Source organism: Schistocerca nitens, chromosome 9, assembly GCF_023898315.1.
Source record: "Schistocerca nitens isolate TAMUIC-IGC-003100 chromosome 9, iqSchNite1.1, whole genome shotgun sequence".
NCBI classification, from domain to species: Eukaryota; Metazoa; Arthropoda; class Insecta; order Orthoptera; family Acrididae; genus Schistocerca; species Schistocerca nitens.
The window spans coordinates 470,027,237-470,048,221 of record NC_064622.1 but is presented as its reverse complement, the minus strand read 5'-3'; the positions used below and the strand labels follow the sequence as shown (position 1 = coordinate 470,048,221).

The following is a 20,985-nucleotide window of genomic DNA, read 5'->3' as shown; positions in this document are numbered from 1 at the left end:
CTCTGATTGGAAGTCCATATCCTCAAGAGCATAGTCCCCATCAGAGAGGGAGAGTGTTCGCCAATCTGGGGGTTTAACTACCACTTTCTTGGACTTGGAACTACGTTTCAAAAAACATTTTTCTTTACTTACGGGAAGAGGTGGTTGCTTGAGTTGCAGTGACGCTTAGTTGGCTTCATGTGGCTTAGGTGGTAAGCCCAATGTTGACGGCTTCCGGACAATTTCAGTTTCAAGAGGAGTGTTTCCCCATATGTACACCAGCAAGTGCATGTGCTCGTACTTGATTCTGTGGTCTGAGTTTGTGTGGAGGTATCACACATGGCGTTTGGTGTCTTAACGGCTGATGCAAAAGAAGTAGCAAAAAATGGAGGTTGCATGGCTTTGAAGGGGTCAACACTGACTACAAATTCCAGGCCTGCTGCATGGGGGGAGGGGGGGGGGAGGGGGGGAGGGGGGGGGAGGGAAATGAGTTGGTTTTGAAATGGCGGGCCAACACATCATTCTGCAGAAAGCAGGTTATTTTCAAAAATCCACAGTCAGAAGGCTCAGAAACAAGTGGATAAACGGCAACAACTACTAAGAGAAACTGCTGACTTTTGGATGCTGGAATAGTAAAAATCTGAGTTCAAAGCACCATGAAGCTTTCAAGACAACATGTGAATATAACCTGGATATTGTAGTTCTGAATGAAATGGAGAAAAAGTGGATTATATAACTTTTTTCTGTGCAGTCAATAAAGATAGAAGAATAAAAGCTGGTGTACCCATAGCTCTGTGCATGAAGTATGTGAAGAACATTTGGAGTTGGGAAGCTCCCAATGAAAGGCTAATAAACAATGACCTAAAACTGGGAGGGGCGGGCTATAAAAATTTGATAGCTGGCGCACAAAAAGGACACGGTACTCGTCGGTTATTTCCAGGTAGTACGGATAACAAATGGGCAAACAAAATACATACACGTTCAAGGGAGAACATAGTGGCTGACAACGGAGTTCGACTGAAAAAAATCGAACAGTTTTTCTTTCTTCGCACAAACAAACATACTACGACTAAGTCCACAAGAAACTTGCAGTCAACACTTGACTAGATTACTACACAGAAAAAAGCTACGGTCCAATGTTAAGAATAGCAAGAAGGAGACCAGTTTTTAGTGAAAGGTTAAGTTTATAACACACAAACAACTGAAGCAAGAATGGAACGAAAATGAGTAGGCCTGTCATTTGGCTGTAGTATAGGAAGCTTTCACAATGATTTTACAATCTTCTTGTACAAACAGATTGGCAAGGGAATTGTAAATAAGCCTGCAGAAAATGCCAAAGAAACATTTTATGCTTTGCACAATTCCTTACATGAAGCACAAAGATTTTGTGCTTTGTAAAAGTTCTTATGTGAAGCAGAGAAGAAAATCCAATGAACATAAGGTATGCCCCTTGAACTTAAGGAATAACAATAAACAAGCTTTCTTCAAATGACTTTCATCAAAGGAGACAGGGAACTGAAATATGTAATGAAATACGAAAGCAAATAATTAATTATAGGAATCTGTAAAAAGAATTTCACAGAAATCAAGTATGAACTGCTACAAACTGATTGATCGATTGATTGACAGATTGAAAGGGGTTATGGGACTAAATGGTGAGGTCATCAGTCCTGTGGTTCACAAGTTACATGCATAAGACAGATGTGTCCGCTAAAAGTGGGTGAATCCAGTGACAGTGGTCAAACTATAAAGTGAGGAAAATAAGAACACAAATAGTAGAAGGGTAGGCCAAATCTAAAAACTGGAAAAACAGAGGGGTAAAAGAGTGGTCTTTGCAAGGAGAGTGGTCATTGGTCGCAGACCCAGAAAACAAGAAGAGAGGCCCCAACCACAACCGCCCTGTCCCTGCTCCAGGAATAAAGCAAAATTTTACAACTGAAAATAAAAAGCTCTTTCATGAATGAAACTGAGGATCGGCTCGACAATCCATGAATCATCTGCTAATATTAGAGACAAAGAATCTAGCCAGCTGTACTTAGTAGGAAGGGTCAAAAGGAGGTGACATTCCACCCACATATCGGATAAAATCAGTCTGGCTCCACAATCAAAATGGGGAGGGTGGCACGTCACGCAAGAGAAAATAATGGGTGAGCCTAGTATGGCCGATGTATAGACAGCAAAGAACTCCTTCAGAGAGGCACAGAAGGAAGAGTGCCAAACTGCAGTAGTCTCCTCAATTGTGTGGAGTTTATTACTGAAGGCAGCAGCGCAGAGTCCAAAGGGCGATGAGACTAGCATCAGTTTATATCCTGCAAGCTGCTATTGAAACACTGTGGAAGGAAGCCTGAGTAACAAAATGAAGGGGCCTGTTAATGGCCAGCAGCTTGACTTTGAACACACTACATGATCCTGGCAGTGAATGGTCTTCCAAGCCAGTAGAAGATGTAAAAGCGTATCCCGCCTTAGCTACTGTTTTAAAATCATCAGTGTAGAAGATGGTAGACCCTATAACTCTTCAGGGATGGACCATACAATATGCTGGCATATCATAGGGGCAAAAGAGACCTTGGGACCCTGGAACAGGTCAGTCCTAATCCGTGGTTGAGGCACCATCCAAGGAGGGACGCGGGAGGAAATACATGGGGCACTTTCCAGTGGAGATCCTGACAGAGGGAAGGAGGTGCATTCCAATTGGCAATCCTACTCGAGGGCAGGTATCAGGCGTGAGATAGCCCCCATTTGCAAAGACGACACAGAGCATGGGATAGTCAGGGAATTGTCGAATAGCAATTGCGTAAGAAACTATGAGTTGGCTTCATCGTATTTGTAAAGGGGAATCCAAGCTTCTGTGAGGTGACTGTTAACAGTAGCAGTGCAAAAGGCACTGACAGTCAGACACACCCCATGATGATGAACAGCATCAAGAAGTTTCGGAGTGGAAGGAGTCACAGAGCCACTAACCTGACAATCGTAATCAGGTGTGGACAAAAGCAGAGCGTGGTAAATATGGTGAAGGGTAGCATGGTCTGCGCCACACGATGTGTTGGAGAGAAGGCAGAGAGCATTAAGCTTCCGCATGCATGTAGCTTCCAAGTGGATAATATGGGGCAGTCACACCTACTTTTTTAGCAAAAAGAAGATCAAAGAAACAGGACTGTGTTACAATATCCAGGCACTGTTACCTAAATAAAGTTCTGGATCAGGGTGTACTGTGGGTCAACAGCAAAAACATATAACCCGTGTTTTGGAGGGAGAAAACTGGTAGCCACAGGACAGGGACAATGCAAAGGCCCGTCGGATGGCACATTGGAGCTGGCAGTCAGCAGATGTTACTGAGTGGGAGATGCACCAGATGCAAAAATTGTCAACATACAGCACCGGCGTAACCAGAAGCTCAACAGAGGTTACAAGCTCACTGATGGCAATGAGGAAGAGTGTGACACTCAATGCAGAACCCTGTGGGATATTTGTCTCCTGGATCCAAGGCATAAGTGTCAACTCTCACATGAAAGAGCCAGTGGGATAAAAATTCACAGATAAAAATCGAAAGAGGGTAACTAAACTGTGACGGTACCAAGCCATGTCGTATGCCTTATGTAGGTCAAAGAACCTGTCGCAAAGTGTGTAGCGAGGTGTTCTACAAGGGCCAATGGATCAGTACACAGAGCACCTACCCTGTAGGATTGGCCCTGGACAGCTGATTGTTGCTGATGGTCCAGGAGGCTACAGAGCGTGGACCAATGAAGAGGCATTTTTATGTCCCAAGGGAGGAAACAGCACTCCCAGAATTTCTTTTTACATTAATTAATAAGGTAGCGAGCCTTATCATGGAGACGCTTAAAAGGGATAAGGCTGGTTTGTGAAGGGTGTTGTTTGAATTGTTGCAGCACCTATCGGCGGTCCTGGATATTGACCGCTACATCCACGGCCCATCACAGTACCACTCGCCAACGAGGGGACCTGTGGGTAGGAGGACAGCAGTACCAGCGGCATGAAGAACAGTGTCAGAGATGTCTTGCATGAATGCATCAATGCAACCCAAGAGAGGTCTTAAAGTGCACAGCAGATGTATATAAAGGCCAACTGGCTCAGCGGAATGCCCAATGTGGGGCCTGTCATTCTAGCGGCAGCAGTGGAATACAAGAATCATCGGAAAGCGCTCACTGTCATAATGATCATCACGGGGTGACCAATGTAGTGAAGCCGCAAAAGCAGGGGAGGAGATCATAAGATTGACAGCGGAAAAGGTGCCACTAGCAGCGCTGAAGTGGTATTGCCACAGGGTGTGAAGTGCATTAAAAGTCCCCAAGGAGGAGATATAGGGGTGGGAGTTGCTGTATTAAAATAGGCAGTTCAGCATAAGGAAGTAGCCTACCTGAATTGAAGTAAATATTGCAAATGGTGATTGCTGGGGTTGTTCGCACTTGTACTGCTATTGCTACTAGATTGGTACGAAGGGAGATCAAGTAACTAATGACACTGGTGCGATTAAAAGCACAGACTCCTCTAGATACTATCTCAGAGAATGAAAGGTTCCAATAGAACATCTTATAACCACACAATGTTGGAGAATGGTCATCACAGAAGTGTGTTTCTTGAAGAGCAAGACAGAAGGCAGAATAAGAGGAAAAAAGTTGTATTTCCAGTAGGTGACAGTAATATCCATTGCAATTCCAATGGATTATAATGTGGTGGAAGTCCAGGTTACACATAAAGCAGCCGAGGAGAGGTCATGTCACCTGGTCAGTGGTCATCACTGATGAGGGCAGGGCGACATCCATAAAAACTGGGGCTGATTCGGAGTGAGGAGGAGGGGGCAAAGCCCTCCATGATACCAGGGAAGCCTCATCCTTGGGCTTGCGCTGCTTCTTCTTCTGTTATGAATAAGGGAACAGATGGCAGTGGTGTCCAGGTATGACAGAGAGTGAACGACTTTGGGGCCATCCAGGCATGGGTCCCTCATCTGACCAGAAGGAGTAGGCTTCCTGTCTTGAGGAAACAAGCGAGGGGTGTTAGAGAGGGAGCAGAAGCCAGAGAAGAGGGTTTCTTCTCTGGAGGAGGAGGAGCGGTTCCTTGAGGAAAATGGATGGGAGCTGCTGAGGAGGGGAGGGGTACGGGAAAGAGGGCTGGACAGGGTTTAGGAGGAGGGGAAGACAAAGGCAAAGGCTGATGAGAGAGTCACATGGTGAAGTCTGTCACACTTCTTCTAGATCTCAAAGCAGCTGAGATGGTCAAAGATCTTTATTTCCTGGATTCTTTTTTCCTTTGTATACACTGGACACTACTGAGTGGTAAGAATGTAGATCAGAGCAGTTGACACATTTAGGTGGTGGGGTGCAGGGGCTCCCCACATGAAGAGTGCGGCAACAGTCACCGCAGATGACAGTGGCACTGCATTGCGAGAATATGTGGCTGAACTTGAAGCAATGCATGGGAGGTGGACCATTGGTTTGATGTCGCACCTGTATAACATCGCCTTAACTTTCTTGAGCAGGGTATCCCCCCTCAAATGCCCGGATGAAAGCACCAGTGTCTACTCAACTGCCCTTTGGGCCTCTCTCGACATGCAGGATGAAATGAACACCATGTCGTTCCAAATCAGCTCAAAGTTCATCATCAAACTGGAGGAGAAAATCCCTATGAAAAATTACACCCTATGACACATTGAGAGACATTTGAAGAGTGATATTCACTGGGATGTCTTCTAAACGGTTGCCGGCACGGAGGGAAGACAACTAAAAAATGGAGGAAAGCGTCTGCTGGTGGCAAAAGTCTCCCCATCAGTCCTGGTACAGACTGATAACCCCAGCAAAGGGTAGCAAAGAAGGATCAAGGCCAGGAAGGCAGAAACAGGAACTAAGACAGAACTATTTCTAGCAAGAGATGTGGCCGCAGAAGAGCGGCCAGAGAGTTTAACATGTTTCACGTGTCAATAACACCACCCAGTCTGATCAGGGGCTCATATGGTGGGCCCCACCCAGCCACAATAACCACCACCTGGCATGAGTTCTGATGCCCCGAAAAGATAGCCAACCCTTCCTGGGTTTCATGAGGTGTTTACTGCACAGGTACCAAAAGTGTGATGCCTGTGGTGTCAGGGGGCTCTGCCAGGTGGGTACATAACAGCCTCACACACAAGGACTGGCTACCGAGCTAGTGACATAGCAAGGATGCGAAAGGGCTATGTTGGGGAGGGAGAGGAAGAGGAGAGGAACCCGTGCCAAAGATGCTAGGGAAGGAGCTCTTCCCCTTCTGGCTCACAATACAGATGTAAAATTTGGAGATGGAGGTCAAACCCCTTCGGAGAAAAAGCAAACAAATCAAAACCGCCAAACAAACTGAAGTCAGGAGGACAGCTGGGCCAATATAAATAAGAACATCAAGAGGAAAAGAAAAGGGCAAAGGGAAAGGAATAATGATGCGGAGAGAGATGAAAGGGAAAGGTAGAGCAGTCTGGAAAAGAAGAAATGTTGCAATAGCTCGGGGACCCTTGTGCACAACTCACATACCGAAGTTGGTGCCATAATAATGCAAGAGGTGAGCAGAAAACGTAGAAAGTATGAAACACAACAAAGCATCTGATGCTGGAGGAATAATCATAGAACTGGTGAAGAATTCCCTTTTTAAGATATTTGAATTCCTTGCAGGAGTCTTTAAAAGCTCTAAGAATGGAGAGGGAATCCCAGGTGCATGGAAATTAACTTCTATAAATTCCAGACTTGAAAAAAGAAACAAAAGAAGACTGCATTCACTATACAAGAAATGTTATGTTATTTGTGGATAGGCTATATGGACAAATCATACAACCAAGAATTGAAAAGCAGGTAGAGGTGCAAAGTATGTTTAGGTGTAGTAGATCATGCATAGATAATGTATTTTGCCTCAAACTGCAAGCAGAATATTTAGGCGAATAGTATATGGGAAGGTGATGGATATGAGAAGCTTATTTATTGATTTGAAGAAGGCTTAAGCTCGATTCATGCTCAATGGAAAAGAATGTCAAAAGAATCTGAGCTATTTCAGATCAAATCAACAAGTGCTATAACCTGACTCTCTTGGATTTATCTGGAATGCATGTAGTAGTAAAAAACAGTAACAAAACAACTTTTTCACATTTTTCTGACAAAAGGTTACTGAGTAATAAAGGGTGCATAAAAAAAAATTTTTTTTTGATGAGCAGAACGATGCTGATTTGTTAACATCTTGTGTTCTAATTAAGCTAGAGAAATGGAGTTCATTTGAAACCTCTTTTAAAGACTTTTCATATGATATAAAACACAATGTACCAAAATTATATACTTTTTTTTATAAAAGCATCATCACTGAATTTTCTAAATTTTTAAAATTGGTATTCTTAAAATTCTCAAAAAATGTGTGAAAAATAGTGTTTTCCTCTACATACTCTGAAAATTTGAACTTGGGACGAGCATGGAATCACTTAGAAAAGTAATTTTATGTTCAAGATGGCACTGTAAAACAGTTTCAAAAACTAATTTACTTCAAATATTCAGCCTACTTCTCTATCAGCTACATGTTATTGTAAAGCTAAATGTGGACATCAAAATAAAATAGCTCTAAATAGATAGTCAGAAAAAACATTCATATTTGCCTTATCAGTGCTGAATTAAACAATGGAAAATCGAGGATGGAATGTAACACTGTTACAGAAGGAAAGTTGCTGCTCACCATATAGTGTAGATTCTGAGTAAAGAAAGGCACAACAAAAAGATTCACACATTGTCAGCAAGACACATACACACACACACACACACACTCATGCAAATGCAACTTGCACACATGTCTGCAGTCTCAGACAACTGAAACCACATTCAGTTGTCTGAGACTACAGACGTGTGTGTACATTGTGTTTGTGTGAGTGCATGTGTGCCTATTGCTGACAAAGGCCTTGATTGCTGAAAGCTACAACTGTGTGAATCTTTTTGTTGTGCCTATTGCGACTCAACATCTCTGCTATATGGTGAGTATTGTTACAGTATTGAATTAAACAGTACAAATTGTAACAATACAAGAGAAGGAAAGTTGCTACTCACCGTATAGCGGAGATGCTGAGCTGGGATAGGCACAATAAAAAGATTCACACAATCAAAGCTGTCGGCCATTAAGGACTGTCAGCAGCAGCACACACACACACACACACACACACACACACACACACACACAAAACTTGCACTCAAATCTGCAGTCTCAGAGAGCTGAAACTACACTGTGAGCAGCAGCACCAGTGCACGATGGGAGTGGCGACTGGGTGGGAGTAGGAGGAGGCTAGGGCGGGGAGGGGGAGGGATAGTATGGTGGGAGTGGCAGACAGTGAAGCGTTGCAGTTTAGGTGGAGGGTAGGAGAGAAGGTGTGGAGGGAGGAGGGGGTAAGTAGCGGAAAAGAGAGAAATAAAAATAAAAATATTAATAATAAAAGAAATTAAAAGACTGGGTGTGGCGGTGAAGTGATGGCTGTGTAGTGCTGAAATGGGAACAGGGAGGGGGCTGGATGTGTGAGGACAGTGACTAACGAAGGTTGAGGCCAGGAGGGTTACGGGAACGTAGGATGTATAGCAGGGAAAGTTCCCACCTGCGCAATTCAGAAAAGCTGGTGTCGCTGGGAAGGATCCATATGGCACAGGCTGTGATGCAATCATTGAGATGAGGGGGTAGCCCTGCCTTTGATGTGATAGGTAATGTTAGTGACCGGACTGGAGTAGGTGGTTGTAGGAGGATGTATGGGACAGGTCTTGTATCTAGTTCTATTACAGGGGTATGGGCCAAGAAGTAAGGGATTGGGAGCAGGGGTTGTATAAGGATGGACGAGTATATTGTGTAGGTTCGGTGGACGGCAAAATACCACGGTACGAGGAGTGCGAAGGATAGTGGGTAGGACATTTCTCATTTCAGGGCACGACGAGAGGTAATCGAAACCCTGGTGCAGAATGTAATTCAGTTGCTCCAGTCCCGGATGGTACTGAGTTACAAGGGGAATGCTGCTCTGTGGCTGGACTGTGGGACTTTGGGAGGTGGTGGGAGACTGGAAAGATAATGCACATGAGATTTGTTTTTGTACGAGGATGGGAGGATAATTACGGTCAGTGAAGACTTCAGTGAGACCCTCGGTATATTTAGAGAGGGATTGCTCGTCAATGCAGATGCGATGACCATGGGTGGCTAGGCTGTACGGAAGGGACTTCTTGGTATGAAACGGGTGGCAGCTATCGAAGTGGAGGTACTGCTGGCGGTTAGTAGGTTTGATATGGACAGAGGTACTGATGTAGCCATCTCTGAGGCAGAGGTCAATATCTAGGAAGGTGGCTTGATGCGTTGAGTAGGACCAGGTGAAATAGGGGAGAAGTTGTTGAGGTTCTGGAGGAATGTGAATAAGGTGTCCTCACTTTCAATCCAGATAGCTGAACCAGGTGAGGGGTTTAAGGATTCTGGGTTTTTAGGAACGATTCCTCTAGATGGCTCATGAATAGGATAGAATAGGATGGTGCCATGCGGGTGCCCATAGCCGTACTGCGGATTTGTTTGTAGGTAATGCCTTCAAAGGAGAAGTAACTGTGGGTGAGGACATAGCTGGTCACGGAGACTAGGATGGAGGTTGTTGGTTTGGAATCCATAGGGTGTCTGGAAAGGTAGTGTTCAATAGGAGTAAGGCCATGGGCATTAGGAATGTTAGTGTACAGGGAAGTGGCATCAATAGTGACGAGCAGGGCAACGTGTGGTAAAGGGAGAGGAACTGTGGAGAGTCGGTCGACGAAATGGTCGGTATCTTTTATATGAAGGATAGGTTCTGGGTAATAGGTTGAAGCTGTTGGTCTACGAGAGCAGAGATTCTCTCAGTGGGGGCACAGTAACTGGCCACAATGGGGCGTCCTGGGTGGTTGGGTTTATGGACTTTGGGAAGCATGTAGAAGGTGGGAGCACGGGGAGTGGTAGGGGTAGGTAGACAGATGGACTCGAGGGAGAGGTTCTGGGATGGGCCTAAGGATTTGAGTAGTGACTGGAGATCCTGCTGGATTGCTGGAATGGGATCACTGTGGCATGGTTTGTAGGTGGAAGTATCTTACAACTGACGTAGTCCTTCTGCCACATAAACCTTGCGGTTCAAAACTACGGTGGTGGAGCCTTTGTCTGCAGGTAGGATTATAAGATCGGGATCAGTTATTAGATGGTGGACTGCGGTTCTTTCTGTGTATGTAAGGTCAGTATGCATGTTGAGGGATTTGGGGAATGATGGTGAGGCAAGGTTCGAGAATAAGAAACAGGGGGTGGTTTGTAGGCAGTGGGGGTGGATCACGGTTGGCTGGAGGAGTGAACTGAGTTAGGCAAGGTTCAATGTTGCTCTTTGGTTGCGTCTGATTGGTCGGGTTGGTGGCAAAAAAGTGTTTCCACCATAGGGACCGGGAGAAGCAGAGAAGATCTTTAACTAGTCCTGCATGGTTGAATTTGGGAGTGGGACAAAAGGTGAGGCCTTTAGAAAGGACTGATATTTCTGTGGGACTAAGGCTTCTAGAGGAAAGGTTCACGACTGTGTTACGGGTCTGTTTAGGTTTTGAGTTCTGTGTGGTGGTGGGACGGAGTTTCGGAGGTCTGTGAGACAAGGTTTGTCAGCTATGATGGGGCGTGTGGGAGATTTGAAGGTTGTTGTAGAAGTGGTGGACAGTGGTACTCCGAGGTGGGAGTAGGAAGTGAGCAGGATGGAGAGCTTTTTGAGGTGGCGTTGTTCATGTTGCTCAAGTTCCTGCAGCGCAAGAGTTTCAATGTGTGTTATGGGTTCTAGGAATTTGGGATTACATAGCAGGAGAATTTTGCAGATGGAGAGAAGGTACTGCAAGGAGGATTGCAGGACTATGTTGGTGAGGGCTAAGGATTGCCAGAATCTGAACAGATGGAGGTCATTGTGGAAGGAGGGGTGGCAACCAGAGATGGGTAATTTGATGGTAAGGCCATTAGGGGGGATTTCATGAGCCAAGCAACAACACAGGAATAGTATGTGGGACTGGGATCTGGCTAGGGATAAGGAAACTTTTCTGTATTGACGTAGATGGAATGAGCAAGGATCCATGGTGGTGCAAAAATGCGAAAAAATACGTAACGAAGTCAAATTATGTCTGAAAAAGCACGCAAACATACACCCAAATACGTGTGAAGAGTACAAAATGGATGCACGGGGGGAAAAAGAGATGAAATCTGAGGAAGAGGACGATAGTGGAAGGCGAAAACTCACTAAAATTGGCGAGAAGTGGCAAAGGTCAAAGTAGAGAATAACTAATCATTAATAAATATAAGTACGAGGGCCGTTCAGAAAGTAACCTCCGGTTGATTTAAAAAAATACACCAAGTTAAATAAAAATATTTTAATATATACATCTTACAACTACATCTTTGCACTATTTTTCTACATAGTCTCCATAGAGATTGAGGCACTTATCGTATCTCTTCACAAGCTTTGAAATTCCTTCTGCATAAAAATCACCCGCTTGTGCCTGGAGCCAGCCTGTGACCGCATCTTTGAGCTCAGAACTTACAGTAACCCAATCTTGCTGTCACTATCTCGTACAAGAGAGTCTTAGAAATCTGTGGAAAACCAGTAGACAACTCCGACATTGAGAAACGTCAATTTTCACGAACTTTTGCATCAACTGTCTGAACGAGGTCGTCAGTCACCAATGATGGTCTACCACTCCTCTCTTCATCATGAACGTTTTCTCGTCCACTTTTAAATAAACGTACCCATTCACGGACAACTCCTTCACTCATAACTCTTGGTCCGTACACGGCACAAAGCTCACGATGAATAGCTGCTGCAGAATATCCTTTGGCTGTAAAAAACCTTATGACAGCACGCACTTCACATTTGGCGGGGTTTTCTATTGCAGCACACATTTCAAACTGCCACAAAAACTAAACTAGCGCAGGTACGACGTTCACTCGACCACGGCTTGATGCCGACTGACCTGTTGAGTGCGTGAACGCACAGATGGTGTCGCTACTCCCCCCACAACCCGCACTGTGACCAATCGGAGGTTACTTTCTGAACCGCCCTCGTATATTACTGTGGGTAGCAGGTTTGAGGGCGGATAAGCATAGAGAAGGGGGATGGCAGATGTGACTGGATGAGGTGGATTTAGTGGATGCGAACAGGGCCTCAACCTTCTTTAGTCACTGTCCTCACCCATCCAGCCCCCTCCCTGTTCCCATTCCAGCACTACACAGCCGTCTTTTCACCGTAACACCGTCTTTTAATTTCTTTTATTATTATTATTTCTCTCCTTTCTGCTACTTACTACCTCCCCCCTCCATACCTTCTCTCCTACCCACCGTCTAACCTGCAACACTTCTTTGTCTGCCACTCCCACCATACTATCCCTCCCCCTCCAGCCTCCTCCTACCCCCACCCAGTCACCACTCCCATCATGCACTGGTGCTGCTGCTCACAGTGTAGTTTCAGCTCTCTGAGACTACAGATGTGAGTGCAAGTTGCGCTTGTGCACACGCGTGTGTGTGTGTATGTGTGTCTACTGCTGACAAAGGCCTTAATGGCCGAAAGCTTTGACTGTGTGAATCTTTTTATTGTGCCTATTGCAGCTCAGCATCTCGCTATATGGTGAGTAGCAACTTTCCTTCTCTCGTACTGTTACATTCCATCCTGGATTTTTCATTGTTTGACAGTACAAATTGTAAATCTTTTAAAAACATCAGTACAACTGAATGCCTGAGGTGGGCCTAAGATCATTTAGTTATAGGTTCTTGTTAATTATTTAGATGAGTCATATCAATCCAATTCATCATGCTTCTAGCTGATCAATTTGTTGCATGTCACCATTTCTGGATGGGACAATGAATATGTTCCTGCTGTAGCAGTATGAGGATTCAAGATTGTCTTTAGTTCCCTGCTGCTTATGACAAGGATATCTGCATCACTGGGGAATGTGAAAGAGGTGAATGGTTCTTGTGGATTTAAGAAGCTAATTGTGGTTTAATCCTTTTATTGATTTTTTTACAACTACACAGGTTACCCACCAGTGTCCATTATATTCGTAAGGAACATATGTGGAAACCATCACAAACTCCTCTGACAACTTTATTGATTTTTTTCCCGACAAATTAAATTTAATTACATGACAATTCTTTGCAGTCAAAAATCAACAATCTGCCACACCCCCTTTTTAAGGGGGGGGGGGACTGAAAGACTTTTGTGGCACAGGACAGAGTTCAAGGTTATCACTGGACCAACACACAAGCAATAATTTACCCCTTTGTAGATGGGCTACAAGGGTGGCGACGAACACGAGTGCACGTTAGTCTTTGTCATTATATCAGAATGCCTCCCATACAACACAGTTACTGTGCACCTGTTATAGTCTTACTTGATCGACTTAACATTTAACAGAAAATCACATAAAATATATTACTTCTCTGATGGAGTGGCATCTCTGCACAAAGACAGAAAGGACTTCATCAACCTGAGCTATCATGAAAGATTTCCATATTGAAGCACAGTGGCATTTTTATGCCATCTCTCTTGCTAAAGGAGTTTGTGATGGAGTTGGTGGAAAAGTCACGCAACTAGCTGCCCCTTGGAAGTCAGCAACATCTGTAAACTGATCAAATCATGACACCTGAACAACTTCATGTGTTTGCCAAAGACAATGTTGTAGGGATCAATTTCAAGTATGCTATGAAAATGAGGAACTGAAACTCACAAGAGAGATTTGAGAAAAGATGCACAATTGTAGTGACAAAAGAACTTCACAATTTTTCTCCCCTAGGTGAGAACATAATAACAACAAAAGTGTATTTGGACTCTAATGAAAGCAAAATTGAACTGGTGACAGTTGTTGACAGATTACATCAAAGGATATATTTCTTATGAATACAATGGACACTAATGGTTGTGCTCTGCAGTTGGAAAAAATAAGGAAAATAATAAATCACAGTTAGCTCCTTACATAAACATCTTTCACATTCCATAGTCATGTAGACATTCTTTCCATAAGCAGCAGGGAACTACAGACAATCTTGAACCTTCAAGATTCAAGATGCTACAGAGCGAACATATATATTATCGAATACAGAAATGGTGATGTGCAATAAACTGACTGATTAGAAGCATGATGAACTGGCCTGATATGAATCATCAAAATAAGTACCAAGAACCTATAAGTAACTGACTTTAGGCCTCCCTCTGGTATTTAGCTGTAGCTATATTGAATTTTTTAAAAGATTTACAACTTTCACTGTTTAATTCAAATATAGGTAAAGCAAATGGCATACCCCATATCAATTCAGGCAGGCTACAAAAAAATCTTACCTTCATAGCCTCAGACGTTATTGAATTTAGCATATGTTAAAATGAAGGACTAAGTAAGGAACACATTTTTTTGTGTCTCTCAAAAAAAAAAAAAATAAATAAATAAATAAAAAAAAAATTTATTCTACTCCGAAATACAGCCCCCAAAGACAATATTGTGCATTTTGAAGATGCGAATTTTGGAAAAAAAAAATTAAAATGCTGTATCTCTGGAACAGTTCCGGATATTTTGTTCTTTTTTTTATTTGAAAGATATTTGCTTTATGATTACGAAGAAATCCTCCATTGGGACTTATATGTCAATGCTCTTTTACTATAGCGTTCTAAACTTTTTTTTATAATTTATGGAATTTTTTTTTTCAACAATGCCAATCTATAAAATTTTGACTTTTTTCCCCTGTTGATTAGTACCATACAGTTCTACATTCTCTGAACAGGAGAGCTTCCACTTTTAGGTTGAACAGGTTTTATAAACAAATGAAATTTTTGTCACACATAAAACCTGTTTAATTACCACATTATCACATAACAGACTCATAAAAAATCAAAACCTAGCCTTATTTAACATAATTTTAGTTTTGAAAGAAGAGTAATCAACTCATTTTTCACGCATTTTAAATGGTTCAAAAATCATGTAAAAGGTCCAAAGACTTAAAGGTTTCAATTTATACAACTTCTGTGCCCTCTGTTTTGTACTGAAATTAGCCAGTCAATGAACTAAAAATGTGTTCCACTTCTTCAGTATCTTCCTTTGATACAGAGTGATGCTTTCCTGTTGAACCAATAGGAACTGGAGAACTTACAATCTTCAAAACATTGCTGTCCTTCAGCTAGAAACCTATATCCAGCAGCTGGTCCATGTGGTAGAATAAAGTTCAATTCAATTTTGCTTAACTCATAACTGGTGTTTATAATCTCTGCAATCCACCAGTCACACACACACACACACACACACACACACACACACACACACACACACACACACACCGCAAACATCCCTCTCCTCAGGTTGTGAATCTGAATATTATCCTGCTGTTTCTGAGGTGTTGGCCGAACTAAAGAAATTTCTTCTTTCTTGCTATTTAAAGTGCATGCAATATGAGTTCACCCATAACTTTGTGTCCAAAAATGTGTCTTCTGAATTCTTTTCACAGGAGTAGTTCGACCATTCTTCTTTCTTTTGCCCATGGAATTCATTTCTTCTTTGGATGTGTAAGATTTCATGACTCTCATAAAATCCTCAGCATTCTGGATCACAGCTGCATTTGGTCCACAAAGATTATGTTTTGCAGCACGGCGCTTCAGCAGGCCTCCTACACCATCACAAGGCCCCTTCCATGACGAGTAGCACTGTATACCCAGTCAGCAGGCACAAGTGACTAACTCAATTCAAACAGCTTGTAACGATTTTTAAAATGACTAGGAGCACCATCAGAAATAATGATGACCTTCTCTGTTCGTGTTTGCAGTTGAAGAATTCTGCGCATTGCTAGAAAAGCATGTGCTGAGTCATGTCCTGTGTCATCACTTGTAACTACCACACTTGCGATCTTGTTTTGAAAATATGTCACTCCTGGGCAAACTGAAACCTGATCATTACTCCAACGATACCGTTGTACTTCTTGTGGGAGAATTGCTGACCAGTTCTCAGCAAAATTACAGGAAGCACTAAACATAGTCCTTCAGTCTGTACACACCCTTTCACTTCTGCAATGTGTCGTCGTTGCAGTTTCTTCAGATGCTGGTGTGTTATTACTTTCACTGACCACTTACCAAGTTCATCATTGAAACTGTCAAAGGCAACAGTTTCCTTAATTAGTTTATTTTCCTCCCATGTCACATATGTAATTTCTGCAGAGTTTTCTGCTATGTCTTCCAGGTCAAGTATCTGTAAAGACAGTACTCCCTTTCCGGGGCAGTCACCACATTCTTGAAACAAAGAAGTCTCTCGCTTAACGTCACAGACTACTAATGACTTCACATGCCCAACCAAGGTGTCATATGTCACATGCTCCAGTAAGTTCTTCAAAGTTATCACAAAAAGTTCAAAATTCGCACAGTACACACAAAAACAGACATCTGCTAGGTGGGTGAGGAACTACCCACCAATATGTCAAGTTGAGAGAGTGAATGAGTGAGAGTGAGTGCTCCAAAAACTAGCAAAGCACAGCTCTGTATCTTTTGTGTGTTCCTATGAAGACGCAGTGCTTCTGCCTTTCAATGAGTTGTCTCCTTTATTCCTAAATAATTCATATCCTTCAAATACATTTTTTTGAGAATTTTAAAAATAATTTTTTTTTCTAAAATCAGAAAGTTTAGGTCAACTGAAGCGTCCGATCCCACCCGTCGGCTTTGACCCGTGATGGTGCAGAATTTAGTTTGTGAGAGTGGCGTGTTTGTAGGTGTCGTTTTGATGCGATCGGTGGTGCTCTCTGGTGGTGTGTTAGGTGATGTTTTTGGTTTAGTTAACGAGTATGGCGCCGTGTGTGAATTTTGGTAAATTGCTTTTTTTATGTCTTTGGTAGGTATGGATTTGACTGACAGGGTCAACAGTTTTCGGTTGTCGGCTATGATGGTGGACAGTGCATTGTCTCTAATAAAATTTCTTCAACTATTTGGATTTTTGGATGAAGTTGTTTTCAGTATGTAGTGAAGAAATGAGGCTTACTTAAAGTTCCGGTGTCTCGGACCATGGACGGCTGTATGTGGAGATGGCGTAAGGATAACAGGTCAAGGGAAGTGTTCGATCCCAATGTGTGGCTGTGAATGTTGGTATTTGTATAGGGAGATGTTTTTGAGCTATTTAGGTCAAGGGAAGTGTCCGATTCCAGATGATATTGTGTTTAGTGGTATTTGGGGAGTTTTGTGGTTTTTTTTTTCATCGTTTTGTGTGGTTTTGTATGGAGGTGGGTGTCTAAATTTGTTTATATTTAGTTTGTCCCCACCAAAAAAACCCCTATTTCCCGCGCTTGTCCCGTTAGTGTCATTAGGCTTTTTGTGGAACGTGTGTGTTTGTTTTTTGATGTATTTTCGTCCTCATAATGTGTACATAATGACTTTATATGCGCCATATTGGAATCGTGGTTTATGGTCATTTCCGCCATATTTGTGACGTCATGGGTCAAAGCAGACGGGCAGGATCGGACACTTCCGTATTTCCAAAAATTCAATAATCTTATTTTATATCATTTGAAAGCCCTCTAAAAGACCTTTCAAATAAACTCAATTACACTGTCCTAGCTTAATTAGGCACAATTTGTGAAAATAGCACCATTGTTCCACAAGTCAAAAGTTCAATTTTTTTAGCACCCAGTTCCCAGCAATCTTTTGCCAGAAAATTGGTAAAAATTGTTGTGTGTTACTACTTATGAATACTACATGTATACATTCTTTCTAATAAATCCAAGAGGGTCAATTTGAAAATAATACTTTCATTTGTTGATTTGACATGGAATGACCCTTCCACAATGCATTTAATGGTGGAATTGACACAGGTGTGACAGTTTTTCAGGAAGAAAGTACTGATGTGGACTAAGGAAAACATTTCTGATGTGCATAAATAATAACATACAATGAAGAAACAATTTTCATTAAATGAAATTTTTAACAGTGAAAAAGTCTGCTCATTGAAGGAGTAAATACTGCTGTTTTAGACATTATTTGGTACTTATAAAGAAACAGTAATACAAGGGAGTAAGTAATAAGGCTACATACTGTTTAATGTGTGCATGGAGAGTATGACTTTCTGTAGTAAATAATTGTTGGTGTTTTGAAATACTTTGATAAGAATTTTCTTGCACTAAAACTTCTCTCTAGTTTATCATGCAAATTTTGTCAACATCATCATTATGAAATTTGCCCTGGTCATCAAACTATCATTGCTCATTTTCTCTGGTCAGTATTAGGCAAAGTGAAATGACATTCTGCCTAAAGTGTGGACACACAATCCATTTTGTTGATCTCAAGTGGGAATCAACTTTTATCACAGTGTGCCAATTAAAAACTTAGGAGAAACAATGGCGCACAAAAAATTCTACAATTTTTATCAGAGCAATGGAAGTGTTTTATGTGGATAATAATAGTAAAAAGAAAGTAGGTACTTAATGCATGTGTCAGAAAAGTTTACATTTAAGAATTAAATATCTTACATTGTTCAAAATACCTACTGACATCTCCTTTCAAAAGTGGAAGAGGAGATGTCAAGGTATCGGTCTGCAAATAGGAAACCTGACCAAGTGATTATAAATATAGTTGAAGAATTAGTAATGCTTTTAGAAAGTTCGTATATGAATAACAGAAGTGGGGTATGTAGATAAATTTCGAAAATTTAGAGTATATGGTCACAGGTGTGAAAGGACATGGGTTAAATACTGAGAAAATAGTTCAAAGTACAGCTTCATGTAAATAGGCCTACATAAGTGTCCGACTGACAGCAGACGGGAAAGTGGTTCAAGATGTACAGAACAAAATAAGAAAAGAAAAGATCACGACAAAGCTAGAATTATGGAACGATAGTGTCATAGGAGCAAAAGTGTGGACACTTGCAAACCACACAAATACACAGGCTCAAGAATATGGGCATAAAACAAATAAAGGAAATATATTCGGTACTGGTATAGTGGATAGAAAAGAAACAATTGGAATAGCACAGCTAAACAAGACATAGGAGTTTGGAGCCTCAAGGGAAGTGGAAAAGCGATGGTCCTAGGTAGGTCTGGATGCAGGAAACGAATAGACTGTATACGAGAGCCAACATACAGGAGATATTTCAACAGAAGTACCACTAATCATTAAGACTGGGTTGCAAAAGACAGTCAACAACACTGTAAAAAAACCACTGCAATATACAATAGACTGTAAAAGAAATAAATTGCTGGAATGAGCATGCCATCAATATGAGCTTTTGCAAAACTAAATGCACTGTGTAGATATCTTAATTATTTTTTGGTCACATTTGTTGGCTTCAACAGCTCACAACCAAACATTCACAGCCAAATTTCTGGGGGGAGATGAGGTGAGGTTCAAATCTGTGACTTAAGCCGATTTTCTAACAGCTGCCAACAACAGATAAAGAAACTAAAAACACAAAACCAATAAGGCAGTATCATTCAAGTAACCAGTTATTTATTCAGTACAAATAAAGTACGGTAATTGCTAAATAAATATAAAGCTATAAAAATGGTTGCTTTATTTGTTTTCATAGAAGTAGCTTCCTTTTTAATCAACTGGCTTAAGCATGGTCAGCATCAATGAATTTAAAGAGAATTTATTGACAATGCAGTATATGATTAGGTTTCTGCGATGTTCCTGTCTTTTGATAGTGATATGCTTGCTCATTCCACATTCCTAAAGATTCTCCTTCTTTATGGGACCTGCACAACACAATGAATGAACAAATAAAATCACTGGTGCGTAATATGCTAATCTATTGCTGGGGTTAATTTTTTCTTGGCTCTAAACCTGAAGTACCACAACCAGAATTAGAAGAGTAGGCCTATGAAAATAACTTATGGACACCCAATAACAAACCAATTCATTAGTCTAACAATGGAATCCAAGATCTGCAAAATTTTCAAAAAACAAGCCCAACAGGCGGAAAACTGGTAAACTTTTAGTTTTCAGTACCACTATTAGTATTCATGCTTTATTTGCCACAGTATCATTTTGCAGTGATATAGGATTTGTCTGTGTAATATAAGAAAAAAAACATACGTTACCTATAAACAGATACATAAATGAATGAACAAAATGGATATGATATGCCGTCGGGGCACTGACATTCATGCCTAAAAGTAAGGTCAGTAATTCCTTACACTGATACGAAAAGAAGGGGGTGGTGGAGGAGGAAGATACACTAATACGAGATAAATTATAAGGTATTTACCTTTCGTTGTCAGAAAAATCAAAGAACTCCTCGTCATCTTCTGTGGATCCAATCGCGGATAAAAGCTCGACATCAGACGTTCCATCACTTGTGGTACTTCTACTTGAAATACTTCGTGCGTTACGCTTTCCTGATTTGTTTTTCTTGCCTCCTGCTTCTCGAAGTTGTTGAACTTCGTACCTTAAGTCGTCAATATCAGTTGCTAACCTATGTACATCATGTTCTACAGCTAATCGTCTTTTCGTTGAGAACTGTTCTATAATAAAAAATGAAACAGCACCTAGTGCAACTCCGAGTCCCATAGCAAGGGCTATGAGTCCTCGATAAAACATAGCATCGTTAACCATTTTGTACTTCTCTTGACTCGATCAATACCCAAAATTTACTTCCACACTTCCTTCCCTGTTTTCACTCTTATCCTGAAGTTCCTATAGTAGACAATACACAAAAACACTATTCCAGGGGCTGCCCCACATCGACCATAGTTCATCCCCACCAACTTTACTGCGCATGCGCGGCGATTAACTTTCAAAACAAGTCCTGCAGTCTGCACATCGGCCACCATGTAGATGTGCCTATCCAGCGTTACCAACCGTACGACCTGGATCGTACATCTACGATAATTTGAGATGGTACACGGACGTAAGATACACCCTTCGAATCGCACATCTATTATACGAGCTTTTGAAACGCTTACTATTTTTAAGATTTCGTCTTTTTTATCGTCTTAATTTCATGGTTTATTAAATTTTGACAATTTATTGCACAAATACGATTTCGAGCAGCCTACATACCAGTC

At 41.8% G+C, this 20,985-nt stretch overlaps 1 protein-coding gene across 1 annotated transcript in view; it reads right to left on the bottom strand.

The window, feature by feature from the left end:
* The window catches only part of LOC126203764 (regulator of microtubule dynamics protein 3-like), an 80,061-nt gene extending 59,328 nt beyond the window's left edge, over nucleotides 1-20,733 (bottom strand). Inside the window, exon 1 of the mRNA XM_049938132.1 lies at nucleotides 20,187-20,733. Coding sequence (XP_049794089.1) covers nucleotides 20,187-20,533 — 347 coding nt within the window. The 5' untranslated portion in view covers nucleotides 20,534-20,733. The remainder of the gene's footprint in view (nucleotides 1-20,186) is intronic.
* Between the last annotated feature and the right edge of the window lie 252 nt (nucleotides 20,734-20,985).